Source organism: Harpia harpyja, chromosome 18 (genome assembly GCF_026419915.1).
Source record: "Harpia harpyja isolate bHarHar1 chromosome 18, bHarHar1 primary haplotype, whole genome shotgun sequence".
In the NCBI taxonomy this organism is placed as follows: Eukaryota; Metazoa; Chordata; class Aves; order Accipitriformes; family Accipitridae; genus Harpia; species Harpia harpyja.
The window spans coordinates 132,865-146,410 of NC_068957.1; the positions used below are offsets into that span (position 1 = coordinate 132,865).

At 48.0% G+C, this 13,546-nt stretch overlaps 1 protein-coding gene across 18 annotated transcripts in view; it reads right to left on the minus strand.

Moving 5' to 3' along the window:
- HDAC8 (histone deacetylase 8) overlaps positions 1 to 13,546 on the minus strand; it is a 53,536-nt gene that overhangs the window by 5,443 nt on the left and 34,547 nt on the right. For 10 of the 18 annotated variants that reach the window (XM_052813865.1, XM_052813856.1, XM_052813863.1 and 7 more), the window contains one exon: positions 1,786 to 1,969. In XM_052813865.1, the coding sequence (XP_052669825.1) occupies positions 1,786 to 1,969 (184 nt within the window). Of the gene's footprint in view, positions 1 to 1,785; positions 1,970 to 5,905; positions 6,168 to 7,173; positions 7,499 to 13,546 lie in introns of those variants that run through there. The other 8 variants (XR_008239153.1, XM_052813862.1, XM_052813855.1 and 5 more) reach the window with 5 other exon arrangements.

The following is a 13,546-nucleotide window of genomic DNA, read 5'->3' on the forward strand; positions in this document are numbered from 1 at the left end:
ACCTATTGCAAAAGGTTCCAGCCACATAAATCTATGTTAAGAGAAGTGGCTGACATTCTTGCAAGGCCACTGTCTATAATATTTGAAAAGTAATGGAGATCAGGGGATACCCCTGATTACTGGCAGAGGGCAACTGTCACACCCATCTACAAGGAGGGCCCAAAAAAGGACCCAGAAAACTGCAGGCACATTAGTCATACTTCAATCCCTGGGAAAGTCATGGAACGAGTTCTCTTAGAAACTATTACAAACCAAATTAAGCAGGTGACTGGGAAAAGCCAGCATGGATTTACCAAGGACAAATCATGCCAGGCTGATCTGGTCATCTTCTACATCAAAATACCATCTTCTGTCAACGTGGGGAGAGCAATGGATGTTGTTTACTTGGATTTCAGCAAAGTGTTTGACACTGTTTCCCACAGCCTCCTCCTGGACAAACTGGCGAGACACAGATTGGATGGGCGGTGTCTGCAAAGCAGGTAGGGAGGGAATTGGCTCACAGGCAGCACGCAGAAGGTGGTGATCAATGGTTTTTACTCAGGCCGGCAGCCTGTCACAAGTGGGGTCCCCCAGGGATTGATACTGGGCCCCACACTGTTCAACATCTTCATAAATGATCTGGATAATGGGATTGAAAGCAACCTCACCAAGTCTGCTGATGACACCAAACTGGGTGCTGAGGTGGACACATCAGAAGGGAGAGCCATCTTACAGAGACCTGGACAAGCCGGAAGAGTGGGCTAACAAGAACAGCATGAAGTTTAACAATGACACGGGCAAGGTCCTGCACCTGGGACAGAATAACCAAAGATCCCAGTTCAGGCTAGGGTCTGTGTGGCTGGGGAGCAGCCTTGCTGAAAGGAACCTGGGGGTCCTGGGGGAAAGCAAGCTGAACATGATCCAGCAGTGTGCCGCTGCAGCAACGAAGGCAAACTGGATGCCGGGCAGCATCTGCAGGGGCGTTACTAGCAGAGATACAGATGGGATCATCCCACTCTACTCAGCGCTTGTTAGCTGTACCTGGAGTACTATGTCCAGTTCTGGTCCCCACAAATCAAAAAAGACATGGACAGACTGCAGACAGTCCAAAGGAGGGCCATGAAGATGATCAAACGGATGGAGAACCTGCCCTATGAGGAAAGGCTGAGGGAGTTGTGTCTCTTCTCCCTGGAGAAGAGAAGGCTTGGTATCCAGTATTCCCATACTTGAAGGGCAGCTACAGAGAGGACAGAGGCTCTCTCTTCACAAGGAGCCACATGGAGAGGACAAGGGGCAACAGGTATGAGCTGCACCAGGAGAGGTTTCACCTCGTTACAAGAAAGAAATTTCTTACAGTGAGAACAATCAGTCACTGGAACAACCTCCCCAGGGACGTGGTAGAGTCCCCATTGCTAGAGTTTTTCAAGATGCAACTGGACAGGGTGCTAGATAATCTCATCTAGGCTCCCTTTCCCAATAAAGGTTGGACCAGATGATCTTTGAGGTCCCTTACAACCTGGGCTGTTCTATGATTCTAATAAGGATGAGGCCCCATGCTCCTCTGCCCAGCCAGAGGAAAGGTAATGGCAACTTTCGCTAACAGGGACCCGCAGCTCTGAGCTGATGTGCTACTAAGACTGAGAATCCCAAGTGAAGCAGGAGACAAATGACATTGTACACAATGAGCAGTCAAGTGAATGTGGTTCATCTTTCTAGTCAGTGAGAAAGACTCCAATGAGCTTTCCTGAAGTCCTCTCTAAAAAGACCTGTAAGCCTGAAGCAGGAGTGCTGGCTTGGACAACTCACCTTTGATAGAGTTAAGAATTTCTTGAATTCTCTGTGGCTCATTGCGGTCTGGTCTGCAGCTCGGTGTGATCTCCAGCACGTAATCAGGACCGTACTCTGTGAAGAACTGCAGGGAAGAGGAGAGAAGAGTCAGAAGAGAGGTCTCTGGCTGGCTGAGGCTGGAGGGAGGGCATCCCACGGGTACCTGTTTGTAAAAAGGCAAAAACATTTTCTCCATCTGAGGGCACATGTAGCTTAACTACATTAAAGAGGTGCTTCTGCAGTGTCTGTGTCCACCTGAAGTATGCAACCACTACCAATTTAAGGGCTTGGGAAGCAGAGCTCAGTTGTGCAGCCAAAAGCAGTCAAATGTCTATCCCAATGCTTTATTTGAGAAAGCTGTTGACACTCATTTTACACATGGTTACCTTCAAACCTGATTTTTTTATGAACAAAATTCAAGTGCTGCCTATCAGGTATCCTTCCTCTCAGCTCCCTGCCCCACCTTGCAGAGTGCTGCATTGACATGACTGTGAGACACCCAGAAGGAGAAAAATCAGTGTGTTTCAAGGTTAATAATGTGTCTTTCCTGGCTGAGTACTACAATAGCGTGCAGCCAAGCCTGAATGGGAATATCTGCAGCATGTGGGCTCTTCACAATAATGTAGAATCACAAATTATTGCCAGCAGTTTTATTTCACAAGCACGCAGCACTGACAAAAGAAGTAGACACACCAGGATTAAAAATTCAGCAGTGAAGGTGCGATTGGTCCTGTTGCTAGCCCTGGAGAGCTTTACTCCATGGAGAGTCCAGACTTTGTAACAAAGATAGGGAAATTCACAGCATTATAGTCTCCCCAGTGATTAATAATGCACAGGGCTGGGGTTTTCTTTAAGGGTGAGATTGGAGGTGGCAGATCTGGCAACCCAAGACCGACATCTCTGCACTAGCAGGGGCAATGAGGGCTTCTCCAAGCAGACCTCAACATGCCAGTACTGACGAGGAAAATGAAGTGTCTCCTGAATGCTGCAGGTTACAGTTCAGCATTTGAAAGCAAACCTGAAATCATGCTGGGCTTACTAGCCTGTGAATCGCAGTGTTAAGGAGCTGCCTGCTCTGTAAGTACATGAGCAATTCACACAGAATGGACAAGGCAGCTGGGTCAGGGCAGGCAACATGCTGCCTCCCCAACTTTTTTGTGGGCCAACACAATATTCCACTGTAAAGGGAGTAAAAGGCAGATTTTGACAGCTGCACCAGCTCATTTGTGCAGTGCTTGGTCACTGCAGACCCAGCCAGCTGATTGAAAAATCTTTCCTTTTTAGTCAGGGTTTTGATCTATGCTTTCAATGCTGTGCAAATGAGATCCCATCTGTCCCCCAAACCACCGCGGGGCAGCAGGAAACTGCAGTACATTGTGGCTGCTCTTAGCTCATTAAAACATTACCATGACTGTTCAGATCAGAGATGGACCCAGGGCTAGCCTGAATGGGACCCTTCCCAGCTGTATCGTGCAGCATGGGAGCACATGCTTAGCTAACTAGCAGGCTAGCCCTCCTTCTTCCAAGCTTCTCCATGGTCAGCCCAAGGACCGATGTATATTTTTCAAGCAGACTATTTTCACAGTTTTCTTAAGTAATCTCCTTTATAGCTAAACATTTTCCTTTCTTCACCTCTGCCCAGAGATCGTTTTGGAAAGCCCCTGCTGAAATACTGACACAAGAGGAGAACACTGACATTTCTCCTGCTTAGAAAGACTGAAAATAGCTACGGCAGAAGAAGCCAACATGTTTTGCGAAGTCCTCACTGACAACTGGTGTCTCTAGTCTGGTTTGAGTTTGCTCTTGTAGTCTGAACAGGAGACAGCTACTCCCAGAGCACACAGGCTCCACTGGCAAGGCCCACTGACTCCACAAATCAAGTAAGCTGGCTCATTTGCAGGAAAAAAGGAAATACACAGAAAATCTTGACTGCAGCATCCATGGAAGAGCACATGGAAAATGCACACCTCTCAGTAACTGGTCTTGGCTGCACAACCTGATGGTTACACAGGCAGTGGCACAGCAGACTTTGTACTGGGCCTAGCACATCCAACCCGGGACACAAGGCACAGTTAATCCTGATGAAGGCATGATTTTGCACTTCCTCATGTTCTCATTTCTGTGGCATCAAGTGAAACAGCACACCAATACAGTTTCATGCAACTGCTTTTCAAAGTCTACATTAAAGGGCAAAAATACCTCAACTTTTGCACTGATATGGTTTATGGCAGTTGAGAAGCTTTTGGTATTAACTAACTAATAACCTGTAGAGCAGCTCCATGTGCTGAGCCACTCAGTATGGGTTGCAGAGTGCAGCCACGCAGAAGAGCTTGGGGCCAGCTGTGTTTTACACCATCCACCAGAAAGCAGGTCAGCAGGGCAAGCCTGGTAAATCTTGAACTGGCTTATCCAAGAGTTCTGATGCAGGTGCTCTGAAGCAAACAGCCGCAGCTGTTCAAAACATTCCTACCCCTCTACCGCAGGTTCCTGTGCAGGTGGCAGAAGAAAATACATGTCCAGTCACCCCAGGTCACAGACTGAGACAGAAGGGCTGAGACACAAACCGGCATGGCACAGGGGCAGTGGCAGGAGCCCCTGCCCACTTCTGCTGCCTTGCACTGGCAGCAGGACAGCCAGGCAGGTAAGGACGGGACCACCTCTCATTGCTGCAGCTACAGGTGCTTCTTGTCTCTGAGGAAACACTAACAAAAGAAATTCTTTCAACCACTCATCAGTTGACAAAAACAACAAGCAGCACCTGAGAATCCACTGAGGTTTGACCACTGCAGGGACCCAGAGAGGCAAATCCACCAAAACAAACCAGTAACTTCCATTTTCTCTTTGAGGTGAGAGGCTTAAACCCTAATATTTCCAAAGATAGTACAAAAGAACCATTTGTACAAGCACCTTGTATCCGCTCTCTTGCAGTCTGGAGGGGATTCAAGAGGAGGTTTTCAGTGCTGCAGAAAAGACTCATTCTGTTTCCTCACCTCAGAACAAGAAGGATGTTGCAAGCAAGCAAGCTCATGCTTCAGCAACAACAAAATGCCTGCACTACTCACTCATCCATTTTTTTGTAGCAGGGGAAAATATATCTTTTTTATCTCTGAAAAAAACCTGTCATTTTCAGGGATGAAAAAAATCGTGTTCAGAACCAAGACTCACAAGGAAAGCTAAAAATCCTCCCCTTAATCAGCAGCTCACCCAGAAACTCACAACTGCTCCCTTTTAAAACTCAGGCATGCCAAAACTGAGAATCACAAATGTCCGATGTACAATGCTAAAGCCCTGAGCAGGCCAAAAGGAGCTGAAGTTTAAACCAGAGGGAGGCATACCTGGGACTGCTAATGTCTGCCCTCCCATCAGTGGGGTGTCCCAGAGAAAGGAGCAGTGCCAAGTGTAGTAGCATGACTGCCGAGTGTTTTGGTGGTCTGAAAGAGGGTGGGAGTAATGGTTCAGGAGATGGGAATGTGGAATGACTACAGGGAAAGAAGTGTTGGAGGAAGAAAAGAGTAGGCATGGAGGCCAGGAAAAAGGATGAGAAATAGAGAAAGAAAAAGGCAGAGGAGAGGAAAAAAAAGGCTAAAACAATAATGTTCTTAAAGGGGAAGGATATTTTCTACTGAATAATGCCGGATCTGACAAGTACTACACCAACACCAAAAAAATTAGGCATCTTATAAAAGTCTAAATTCTGTCCCTGACTTTAGTAGAAACAGTTCATTGGTGGACACTGCTGCAGGGGGACCATGACCCACTGCACCATCAGCACTGGATGTTCAAAGAAATTCTATGTTGGTCCTTCCAGACATCCTAAGACTATTTAAACACCATTACACTGCTGCTCAGTCAAATGCTTTTTGGATCTCAAGACCATAGCTGTCTTGTTTTCAAGTCCTTCTCTACAAACTCTAGAACAAAAAAAAACAACCAAAAGACCTCCATGTTTCTGAATACTGACTTTCTTTCACAGTAACTTGATTCCAAGACCTGGAGATGTAAAGAACATTCCCAAACCCCTCAATGCTGGAAGAGAAGCAAAATGCTGAATATAACTGGGTAGAATTTGGCCCGTCATCACTGAAAAAGCATGCCAAACCTGGCTGATGGAGAGAAATACATCCAGAGCAGCACAACCTAGCCACTTCACAGCAAGGTGCTTCAGCAGTGATCTGCCCTGGGTCACGCACTGTCACGAGTTTCCTTCAGGAGGCGTGCAGAGCCCTGGGGTTGTACAGCAGGAAAACAGTGCCTGGACTGCCTTCAAGCTGCTCACAGTCAGGAATTCTGCACTGATCTCAAAAAGCTGACTGGTCTGACAGCTCAGTTTCCAGGTTTCATGTTAATCAGAATGGGAATTCCTATTTAAAGCAAAGAAAACACAAAATCAGGAAGTACCAACCTTTGTTTCTGTGTACAGGCGCTGATAAGCTATTAAACCATTAGTGGTTCTTTGCCAGAAGCAGCAGAAAAAACCCTGGGAATCTGACAAAAAGACAACAGCCCTGTGTGTGCACAAATACATACGTACACATACACAGAAAGCACATGCTGTTTCCCCTTCAGATTATCTCATAGCTGTGTAAATATTTCATACTCACTAGCCTCCAAACCAATTCTCCTCCTTCATGACTTTTCCCCCCGCCAAATCTGCTTCCACCAGTTTACCTTAAATACGCCAACCCATCCCAACAGCACAACGCAGACAGCCTGGAGCATCTCATAGAATCATAGAATCATAGAATCATTTCGGTTGGAAAAGACCTTCAAGATCATCAAGTCCAACCATTAACCATGCCCCCTAAACCATGCCCTGGAGTACCCTGTCCACTCGCTTTTTGAATACCTCCAGGGATGGTGACTCAACCACTTCCCTGGGCAGCCCATTCCAATGTTTGACAACCCTCTCAGTAAAAAAATTTTTCCTAATATCTAACCTAAATCTCCCTTGCCTCAACTTGAGGCCATTTCCTCTTGTCCTATCTCCAGACACCTGACAGAAGAGACCAACACCCACCTCACTACAACCCCCTTTCAGGTAGTTGTAGAGAGCGATAAGGTCTCCCCTCAGCCTGCTCTTTTCTAGACTGAACAACCCCAGATCCCTCAGCCGCTCCTCATAAGACTTGTGCTCAAGGTCCCTCACCAACTTGGTTGCCTTCTCGTGGGAAGATTATAGAGGGTAAAATACACTGATGAGAAGGACTCTAAAAATACGCAAAACCAGTCAGCTGTAGCTTCTCTGGGAGTTTCTGTTAGGAATCTCTGCAGGATTAATGCAAGATGAGGACATCTCATTCTTAATCACAGAGAAACAGGCTGCCCCACAAAGTGGGGGAACTTGCAAGCCTGGAACTTGCACTAGCAGCAAGGTGAGGAACTTTGTTACCTTCCACTAGTTCCATCTAAGGGGAAAAAAAAAGCCTTCTCTAAATGCAATGACTCACGGAGTGAGAAAAGGGAATAGAAGAATTCCCATGAAAGTGAAGTGTCACATATTGAATACACAGTAAGGCACTCCTTTCTCTGAAAATCTGAGGTCCATAAGGTTTAAACTAACTTGTCAAGTCAAAAATCCAGGTGCGAACGTCACATGGGAATGTACCTTGTCCAGGCTCTGGAATAAGGCAATGGCAAATCACTGCCTGGCATCTGACTGCTCTCTGTCATGGTCTGATGCAAGATGAGCCTGCTAGAAAAGATAGAAAGTGTATTTTAAGTTCAGTAAATGGCAGAGCAAGTTGGGCTATGTCTCCCAGGAATGGTATACAAGTATTATTCCAAACCGTGTCCTCCAAAAGCTGTATTTGCCATCAACTATCTTACTGTCTTCTGCTCTGACAACTGTCACCAGCAAAGACTTGTCTCCCAGATAGCTTCGTTGCAAAGCAGAGCCATGAAGAGAAGCCAGAGAGCAAAAGGCCCTCAATGACTTTGGATGTCAACTCCCAGGCTGGCTCATACCTTCTACAGGCAGCTTGCAAAGAGCTGTTTGACTTAACAGACTCAGGTCCCCTCACAGAAAGCACAGGAGTGCAAGAGCAGCAAGTAGCTTCCCAGAGCGCTCAGTGGGCCAGCATGTGCCTTCACATCTGTACCTAAGGCAGGTGGTAGAGACACTGCACTGAACTGCACACCCTGCCTGCATCCCTCAGCAAACCTGTCCAGTGGCTGGGAACCTTTTCCCTTGGCAAAGGTGGAGAATGGAAGCGTTATCCTAACTGTGTCCAAGCCCACCACAAGGCAACAGCCCATCTTATGGATGCAGAGTGGGATAAAGCTTGCTTTTGTTAACACAAGGCTTTCCTGGTTCACTCTGTGGCTTTTAAACAGAGCGAAGTCTTGACATGCCCCTCTCCATGCTTCAGAGGAAGCCAGAGGACACGCCACCATCCCCACATCCAAGCTGAAACGCAGCTGGGCAGGAGGAGGGCCCCAGGCACACTGCACAACACATGGACACCCTTGAGGGAAGGCAGAGGACACCTGCATGCCGGGCACTGAATTGCTTGATGGAGTCTGCCTTCTCCGCATAGCCACCCACCAAACACCTGGACAAGCACTCCCGTGGCATCTCAGAGTTAAGAGCCCCAAACCAAACCTCCACCATTCTTACCTGGACGTTAAGTGTGTGGCGCCATGTGCTGCCACGCTCATATGCAGCTCTTCATCGTAAAGGGGCTAGCGAGTGGTGGTGCAAGAAGCCAGGTTTTTATGCCCTTAAACAGCATAGAGGCCTCAAGAAGCCAGGCCTGAGATTTTTCTCCCCATCAGCATCTGCACAGGGAGCTGCATCAGCACGGTCTCGCTGTGCTCTCTGCAGTGACCTCTCTCCAGACCTCAAGCACCAGCATTTCTTGTAGCTGCCTTATTAGAGAGGCATCTGCCTCTGCTAAGGACCTATGTGCACCTGCCGTTGGACACGGATATTTCGGACTGTTCTGTGTCCCAAAGGCAGGGTTCAGCAGCAGCAGGCTTCCAGGAGAGACTGGTACCTGTACGTACCTTGCAGCTTTAATCAGAACAGTGCTCCTGAGAAGCAGGAGGTTCCCAGCCCTGGAGGAACACTCTTTCCTGGGGGAGGAGCACAACATGATCCAGTACAAGCTGCCACACGCTGGCCTTAAGACAGGGCTTGCACATCCACTCAAGGGTGAGAGGCTAGTAGATCTCAAACTCCTGCTCTTGTGCATGACAAAGCCCATGCCATCCCTCACCGGAAGACAGAGCAATGTGCTGAACAGCTGAACCACAGGAAGCCCCAACATGGGGGCTACACAGGCACCTGGCAGGGACTCTCCCTTAAGTTTTGTCAACCAACTGGGATTCCCATGTCAAGGGGAATAGATTCACCAGGCATAGATTAATACACACAAAGGCTGAGACATAACAGAGGTGGAGACTGGAGTTGCTTAGACAAGAGTTGGGAAGAAGACACACACTTTGCTCTCACATGCTCAGGTTGCACAAGCCCTCTGCAAAGGAGCAAGTAACAGCGTTTTCCCAGCTGGACCCTCCTGGTCCCAAGCTCTAACCGTCACATCCAACACAAAGACCAGCCTCTTCACAGCTTCACTGGTTTATCAGCCCTGGCTATTAATTTCCCCCAACAAGGAAACAGATCCATCTGGCAATGTTTTCAGTTGACTGTTCTTACTCCATGAGCAACAAGACCTTGGAGGACCATGGACACAAGGAAGAGTTATTGGTTTGAGTAAAGCAGCCACCAGGCTGCAGCCTCAGTTGAAAGCCCACAAGAGCAGGATCAGGCAATTTGGTCAGCGTGGAGAGGAGCCAGCCTGGGGACAGCATCCAGATTAAAAGGCAACGTTAGCTGCAGTGAAGACAAGCCTACAACTGCTCAGGATCTGCCATGGCTTCTGATCTCATGGAAAACAGGACAAACAATAAGAAGGGTGTCAGCTTCACTGCAGATAGCCTGCAGCTGTCCGACTGCAGCAAGGTTCCTGCCTCCTGCCCATGGCAGTGTTGCCATGTTAAAAGGAACTGCATTTACTTAAGTACCCAAACCTAGACTGGATCAAGAGGGAATTTTGTAGCTGGGCTTCAACAGAGCTTTCCACTCTGGGAAAACGATTTTTCTCCTCTCCAAGCCAGAGTGGTCTTTAGAAACCATGTCAAAGAAGGTGTTTATTGCTGCTGTTATCTTATTACAGAGCCATTCTGTCAGACACCCTCAGCCAAACATGGGACCAAGTAACCATAAATTGTTGCATTTGTCTCTACCTCGGAGACAGCATAACAGCAACCCCAAACCCAACTTTCTTCTTTTCTGAGAGACATTCAGACAGTGACCCAAACCACTGTCAAGCAACCAAGTACAAATCAGCTGGAGAAATCACTCCTAGGTTTGCTGCACATCTGCAGTGCTGTCGTGGTTTCAGCCCAGCCGGTAACAAAGGACCACGGCAGCCGCTCGCTCACTCCTCCCGCCCCCCTCCGGTGGGATAGGGAGGAGACGGAGGAGAGAAAAGAAAAAAACCTGGAACCTCGAGGGTTGAGACAAGGGCAGTTTACTGGGACAACACAAAAAAAAAAGTTACAACAACAACAATGGTACTAATGAAAGAATATACAAAAAAAAAAAAAGTGATGCACAGTGCAACTGCTCACCACCCGGAACCCGACGCTCCGCCACCGAAAATCGAGAGAGACCTCCCCCCGACCCGCTCCCCATTTATATACTGAGCATGATGTCCCATGGTATGGAATAGCTCCTTGGCTAGTTCAGGTCGGCTGCCCCGGCTATGCCCCCCCCCCCCACCTCCCAGGTTCCTGTAAAAATTAACTCTATCCCAGCTGAACCCAGGACATTATCCACCCCTTATTCTATACCATCTACATCATGCCCAGATCTTACATTTTCCAATCAACTACTACCACTTTCCTTGTCATATATATATATATGTATATGGACATCCCACACACACACACACAAATAGTATTCCCTTAGTCGATTGGCTATCCCTCCAATGTGTCCATCAGTTTTATTTAGTCCATGACTTTGGGGCTCCATCTGTTGTAACAGTTCTTCAGGATAAGAGAGATGGTGTGAGGTGTTAGGTTGTTGTATGCTGCCTCTGGAACTTGTGGCTGGTACGTTTGGTGCAACCCACACCCTTGGCCTGCAGGTCGAAGAGGCTGATCTTGAGGAAATTGCTGGGCACCAGTTCAAGTTCTATCACTGTTGTACTTGGCTCAGTTTCAAAGTCCATCCTTCAGCCATTTGGGTAATTCTTACAGTAATACCCTTGATATGGCATATAGACACTATAGATACAATGATATACACTGGCAGGTTATTTAGCAGTTAAATATCATACAGCCTAATTCACTGGCTATTCTCTCCCAAAATCAAATCTCCCTGAGGTACACATCGAACTTCCCCACCCTTCTGCATCACCCACCAGGTGTACCCAGGTCCCTGAGCAAAAACAACCCCTTGGATGGGTTTGTCTCTGCTTGAGGGGGGACTAACCCAGACTGTCTTTCCTAACATACTTCTCATGCGCACTACAGGGACTTTATCCCCTTCTACAGTATGTGGAAGTCTTGGTTGGGCAGGGCCAGCCCGATTGGCGGATCCTCTAGTATTAACTAACCAGGTGGCTTTTGTTAAATGTGTATCCCAATGTTTGAAAGTTCCACCCCCCATTGCTCTCAATGTAGTTTTCAGCAGTCCATTGTATCGTTCGATTTTTCCGGAGGCTGGTGCGTGATAAGGGATGTGATATACCCACTCAATGCCATGTTCTTTGGCCCAGGTGTCTATGAGGTTGTTTCGGAAGTGAGTCCCGTTGTCGGACTCGATTCCTTCTGGGGTGCCGTGTCGCCATAAAACTTTCTCTTCAAGGCCCAGGATAGTGTTCTGGGCAGTGGCATGGGACACAGGATATGTTTCCGGCCATCCAGTGGTTGCTTCCACCATTGTAAGCACATGGCACTTGCCTTGGCGGGTTCGTGGGAGTGTGATATAGTCAATCTGCCAGGCCTCCCACTGTTTATATTTCAGCCATCGCCCTCCATGCGACAGGGGTTTTAGCCGCTTGGCTTGCTTAATTGCAGCACATGTTTCACATTCATGGATAACCTGTGCGATAGTGTCCATGGTCAAGTCCACCCCTCGATCACGAGCCCATCTATATGTTGCATCTCTTCCCTGATGGCCCGAGGTATCATGGGCCCACTGAGCCATAAATAGCTCACCCCTACGTTGCCAGTCCAGGTCCACCTGAGACACTTCAATCTTGGCGGCCTGATCTGCCTGCTGGTTGTTTTGATGTTCTTCAGTGGCCCGACTCTTGGGTACATGAGCATCTACGTGACATACTTTTACCACTAGCTTCTCTATCCGAACAGCAATATCTTCCCACAGTGCGGCCGCCCAGATGGGTTTACCTCTGCGCTGCCAGTTGCTCTTCTTCCATTGCTGTAGCCACCCCCAAAGGGCATTTGCCACCATCCATGAGTCAGTATAGAGATAGAGCACTGGCCACTTCTCTCTTTCAGCAATGTCTAACGCTAGCTGGATGGCTTTCACTTCTGCAAACTGACTCGATTCACCTTCTCCTTCAGCAGTTTCTGCGACTAGTCGTGTAGGATTCCATACAGCAGCCTTCCACCTCCAATGTTTTCCCACAATGCGGCAGGACCCATCAGTGAACAGGGCATATTGCCTCTCATTTTCTGGCAGTTTATTATACAGCGGGGCCTCTTCAGCCCGTGTCACCTCCTCCTCTGGCGACATTCCAAAATCTTTGCCTTCTGGCCAGTCCGTGATCACTTCCACAATTCCTGGACGACTGGGGTTTCCTATGCGAGCTCGTTGTGTGATCAGTGTGGCCCACTTACTCCACGTGGCATCAGTTGCATGATGTGTAGAGGAGACTTTCCCTTTGAACATCCAGCCCAGCACTGGCAGTCGGGGTGCTAAGAGGAGCTGTGCTTCAGTACCAATCACTTCTGAAGCGGCTCGAACTCCTTCGTATGCTGCCAATATCTCTTTTTCAGTTGGAGTATAGCAAGCCTCGGATCCTCTGTATCTCCGACTCCAAAACCCCAGGGGTCGGCCTCGGGTCTCCCCACGTGCTTTCTGCCAGAGGCTCCAGGTAGGGCCATTCTCCCCAGCTGCAGTATAGAGCACATTTTTAACATCTTGTCCTGTCCAGACCAGCCCAAGAGCTACTGCATGAACAATCTCCCGCTTAATTTGTTCAAAGGCTTGTCGTTGCTCAGGCCCCCATTTAAAATCATTCTTCTTCCGGGTAACTTGGTAGAGAGGACTTAGAATTTGACTGTAATTTGGAATATGCATTCTCCAAAAGCCCACAACACCTAAGAAAGCCGGTGTTTCCTTTTTATTAGTCGGTGGGGACATAGCTGCTATTTTGTTGATCACATCCATAGGGATGTGACGACGCCCATCTTGCCATTTTACTCCTAAGAACTGGATCTCCTGTGCAGGTCCCTTGAGCTTACTTTCTTTTATGGCAAAACCAGCCTTCAAAAGGATTTGGATTATTTTCTTCCCTTTCTCAAAAACTTCTTCTGCCGTGTTGCCCCATACAATGATGTCATCAATGTATTGCAGGTGTTCTGGAGCTTCACCTTTTTCCAGTGCAGCCTGGATCAGTACATGGCAAATAGTGGGGCTGTGTTTCCACCCATGGGGCAGTCGATTCCAGGTGTACTGGACGCCCCTCCAAGTGAAAGCAAACTG